At 36.6% G+C, this 5,000-nt stretch overlaps 1 protein-coding gene across 4 annotated transcripts in view; it reads right to left on the bottom strand.

Moving 5' to 3' along the window:
- LOC144975396 (sulfoquinovosidase-like) overlaps positions 1-5,000 on the bottom strand; it is a 65,857-nt gene that overhangs the window by 2,581 nt on the left and 58,276 nt on the right. For all 4 annotated transcript variants that reach the window (XM_078919423.1, XM_078919422.1, XM_078919424.1 and 1 more), the window contains exons 10-12: positions 1,559-1,771; positions 685-927; positions 161-257 (exon numbers count right to left, since the gene is read on the bottom strand). In XM_078919423.1, coding sequence (XP_078775549.1) covers positions 161-257; positions 685-927; positions 1,559-1,771 — 553 coding nt within the window. The remainder of the gene's footprint in view (positions 1-160; positions 258-684; positions 928-1,558; positions 1,772-5,000) is intronic.

Raw genomic sequence — 5,000 nt, 5'->3', positions numbered from 1 at the left:
CTCGAAGCTCGAAGAAATAAATAACAATTAAATGTGAAATTGAATGTAACCTTCAGTTTAATTACAAAAATATATCAAATGGACGTTTCGGGTTTCCCCTTTATCAACAAAACAGGATGAATGAGTACTACCTACTAATACTCCTTGACATTTTACCTACCGGTATTCTTTGAGAGCTGCAAACGATTTAGCTAGTCGGGCAAACGCCTTAGTTGTTGTATTTGTATACCACTGGATGTTGCTCTGAGGTTGGTTGCCTGGAAAATGAAAAATTTGAAAGATGATTCCATTTTCAAACATTATTCCTATACTTTCTAAAATTAAATCCTTGTTCATCCTTGTCCAAGACATCCCAACATTAAATTGAGCAGTTATATAGCGCAATATTAACTAAACGTGCTCAAAGCGCTTTACAAGGGGTCCCTAGCCAAAAGCAACACATGTAGAACTTGTAGAACGAGACATGACGCCTGTTAGGCGATAATACAATTTTTTTCAACAGAGACAACGCTGTTAACGACCAGGTACATATGAGTACGGTGAGATAATGTGGGTAAAGAGTCTTTTCCAAGGACTCAACTGTATGCTCCGGTTTTGGGGTGAATTTTAAATTCAGAATAGTGAGTAGAGCAGGCACTTGTGTTGATAACAACAAGAGATGAAGCCGAAAATCTGAACATTTACCTTCGTGAGCCCTGAAGACTGGGCCAAAAATTGCCATTTCCGCAGACCGTAGCAGCAGTTCTTCTGATCTCTTGAGTCCCATGTTCCCAAACGTTGTGTAACCCCCGAGGTCAAAATGGGTGAGACCCGTGCCGCTCATGGCCATACTCAAGGCGCCGGTGATCGTCGACTTGACCCCATCGGCGTAGGAAAAATCCACGTTTTGATCCCCAGCCCACATGAGTGTCGTCGCGTTGCTCATGCCTGAAATGACAAGAATATTACAAATTATGGGGGATCCCGTTAGTTCAATGGATAGAGCACTCGGCGCTTCAAATGCAAGGAGCTGTTGTCTGTTTCACGCTAAAGAAATTGGATACAACTGCTTTAAGTAAAGATCAAAATTTCAATAGTTAATATGGGAAGTTTTCCGGTTTAAGAGCCCTCTTCCGTAATGCTTCATTTATAATCCAAACAGACGGGAGAATTATGATGATGATGACGATGATGATGATGATGATGATGATGATGATGATGATGATGATGATGATGATGACGACGATGATAATGATGATGACAATGATAATGATGATGATGGCGATGATGATGATGATGATGATGATGATGTTGATGATGAGGATTGTGATGAATGTGGTGGTGGTTGTGGTGGTGAATGCTATGATGATGATGGTGATGATGATGGTGGTGGTGGTGTTAAAAGTTATGATGATGATGGTGGTGGCGAATGTTATGATGATGATGATGGTGATGATGGTGGTGATGATTGTTATGATGATGATGATCGTGGTGGTGGCGAATGTTATGATGATGGTGATGATGGTGGTGTGGTGGTGAATGTTATGATGATGACACCAATAAAAAAAATAATAATTACCCGAGAATCCAGCCCTGGACCAATAAACAACCTCCCCCAATTTCCCTGTCTCCATAAGAGCTTGTTTGTTGACCATTGCCCACAGTCTGGGGTAATCATTGTGAACGTCTTTGCCAGACTGACCATTGGCCATCACAGCGTCCACTGGGAGATATTCTCCAAAATCCGCCATCCATCCACCGAGACCAAGTCCTACCATGTTTGTTTTGATGACTGCAATTGGAATTTGTTAAAACTTAAATAGATATCTACGTGAGTTTTTAGAAGATAAAACAAATAAGTTGACCCTACTCAGCTATTTGTCTTTGCTTTTACTGCCAAATGTGTGGCTGGATGAGAAACCCCGGAAAAATTCGCAATTTCATAAATTGAGTTATGTAAGCAGTGGTATAGATAGTATGCGCTTGGCTAAGAAGCTCATAACATTGCCATCCGGAAGTATACTGGACCAACACACAAAACTGTGTGTATCCTTAAACGTTTATAGTCGGGTTAATACATTTCAGTGAGCATTACTCATAAACGCGGATGGCGAAAAACAATAACAAAGACCTGGGGTGACGTCATCTTCGAACTATCTATAGACCTCCACATCTTTCTCATCATTTACCACTTTAAATTTTCTTTCTGTGTCTATTAGAATCCAAGTTATGAATTTTTTTCTGAATAAAATGTGTTGCTATGAGAAACACTTTATCTTCGATTTTTTGCTTGCCTCATCTTCTCGGGTTTTCTCAGCCAGACTCACAAAGGGGTGATTGACGTTCTTGACTTAGCGCCTTTTGCATCCTAATTGTTCGATTGAGGAGCCTCGGATGCTTCTTTGACTTGTTGAATAAAGCCCTTCTACGTTTCTCGGTCTTCTGCCAAGTTTCTTAGGGACCTAAAATTGTAGGCTTCAACAGTTGTGACGTCACTTCCCTCGTAATGATACATAGTTACTTATTCTGGTTCTAAACTATCGGGAAAATGGCGGACGACTTTATGAAATACTTCTCCGAAGAGCATAAAAGTGTATCCAGAGGAGAAAAACATTATATATATATCTGATCACGTTTTGAATTTTATACACTCTGATCACATGACACGTGAAAAAGTTCTAGCCAGGATGAAGAATAAAAAAATACAGATTTTCTTTGTTTAGAACCAAGCTGCTCGTTGCTGGGCCGACGTGACATCAGACTAGTAAATCCTATTTGAGCTGAAGGTGCTTGGGGTTCCTGTTCAGGACTGTCTAGATTATGTCATTGGTGGGCCCCCTTTTGTAGTTACCCTGAGTAACTGTGTAACCAGAAAAATGTGTTCGTGGATTTTGTTTCCGCTGGTATATCATTGTCTCTTCTACGTATGTGTCGGAAAAGCCTCCATCGCGCCTTTAAAATCTGTATAGAGATATTTAGTTGGGTGATTAGTTCTCACTACTGTCACTCGTATAGACTATCAAACATTTAAGATTACTGTGCGTTGGTCCAATTCATCTGGCGGGCAGAACAATTGCATGTTTTAACTTAACACATACCATCAATAAAGAAGAAAAAAAATAATCTTCAAACAATGCTCAAATGTGTTGGGTGCAGCGACATTTATAAAGGTGTGGATGGTTGTGTGTTATTCCAATAAAGAACTGAACAAGTGTGTATAAAGGTGCCAGACAAAACAAGAAAGAAATAAACAAGATAAAAAACGATCCCGAAAAATCAGTCGATCTCGATTTGGGATCGAACCTCAAACCTTCTGAAGGTCTTTTCTTTTTATATTTCTTTCTTTCTTTGTCAGACACCTTTCATAAAAACTTTTTCAGTTCTTTATCTTACACAGATGTCTGCTCCTTAATTGGATTCAATAGTCTGATGTCACGTCACCCAGCAACGGCGGCCATCGTGGTTCTAAACAAAGAAAATCGGTACTTTTTATTCTTCATGCTGGCTAGAACTTTTCATATGTCTTGTGATCAGAATGTATAAAAGTCAAAACATGATCAGATTTATAATGTTTTTCTCCTCAGGATACACGTTTATGGTCGTCGGAGAAATATTTCATAAGGGCGTCCGCCATTGTTCCGATAGTTTAGAGCCAGTTAATAAGTTACAATGCGTTATTACGAGGTGACGACATGACTGTTGAAGTGTATTGGTTAATTCGCTATACCAATATTACTTCTTTCGACAGAGGAAAAGCTATCACTGGCCTGTTACTTGATTATCCTTTTTAACCATATCTCTCAATCGTACCTGGTGACGGATAAGGCCTGTTTCCATGTGATGTTTCCATTCTACCCTGTTCGTGTTTGTGTATGTTTCCTCGCCTGGCCCTGAAGATGACTTATCTCTCAGTCGTACCTGGTGACAGATAAGGCCTGTTTCCATGTGCTGTTTCCATTCCACCCTGTTCATGTTTGTGTATGTTTCCTCGCCTGGCCCTGAAAATGACTTATCTCTCAGTCGTACCTGGTGACAGATAAGGCCTGTTTCCATGTGCTGTTTCCATCCCACCCTGTTCATGTTTGTGTATGTTTCCTCGCCTGGCCCTGAAAATGAATTATCTCTCAGTCGTACCTGGTGACAGATAAGGCCTGTTTCCATGTGCTGTTTCCATTCTACCCTGTTCATGTTTGTGTATGTTTCCTCTCCTGGCCCTGAAGATGACTTATCTCTCAATCGTACCCGGTGACGGTCAAGGCCTCGATATGCTGTTTCCATTCCACCCTGTTCATGTTTGTGTATGTTTCCTCGCCTGGCCCTGAAAATGACTAACTAACCTCCAGCGTTCCTTTTCTCTTTCAACAGGACACCGCCAGGTCGATTTGAGTCAGTCACGTTTTCTTGGTTGATTCCCTTTGGAGGCCGCGTCAGTGTCAGCGCCGTCAAACAGTCATGGTTTGATTCTATTCATAGTACGTGAACTTATTGGCGATTGCTATACTTAACATGTAAAACAATAATAATAATAATAATAATAATAATAATAAATATATAATAATAATATAATAATAATATAATAATAATAATAATAATAATAATAATAATAATAATAATAATAATAATAATAATAATAATAATAATAATAATAATAATAATAATAATAATAATAATAATAATAATAATAATAATAATAATAATAATAATAATAATAAATAATAATAATAATAAATAATAATAATAATAATAATATAATAATAATAATAATAATAATAATAATAATAATAATAATAATAATAATAATAATAATAATAATAATAATAATAATAATAATAATAATATATAATAATAATATAATAATAATAATAATAATAATAATAATAATAATAATAATATAATAATAACAATAATAATAATAATGATAATAATAATAATAACAATAATAATAATAACAATAATAATAATAATAAAAATAATAAAAATAATAATAATAATAATAATAATAATAATAATAATAATAATAA

The sequence above is a fragment of the Berghia stephanieae genome, chromosome 6 (assembly GCF_034508935.2).
Source record: "Berghia stephanieae isolate SIO BIC M18660-M18661 chromosome 6, UCSD_Bste_1.3, whole genome shotgun sequence".
In the NCBI taxonomy this organism is placed as follows: domain Eukaryota; kingdom Metazoa; phylum Mollusca; class Gastropoda; order Nudibranchia; family Aeolidiidae; genus Berghia; species Berghia stephanieae.
This window is presented reverse-complemented; position numbering and strand designations above follow the sequence as displayed.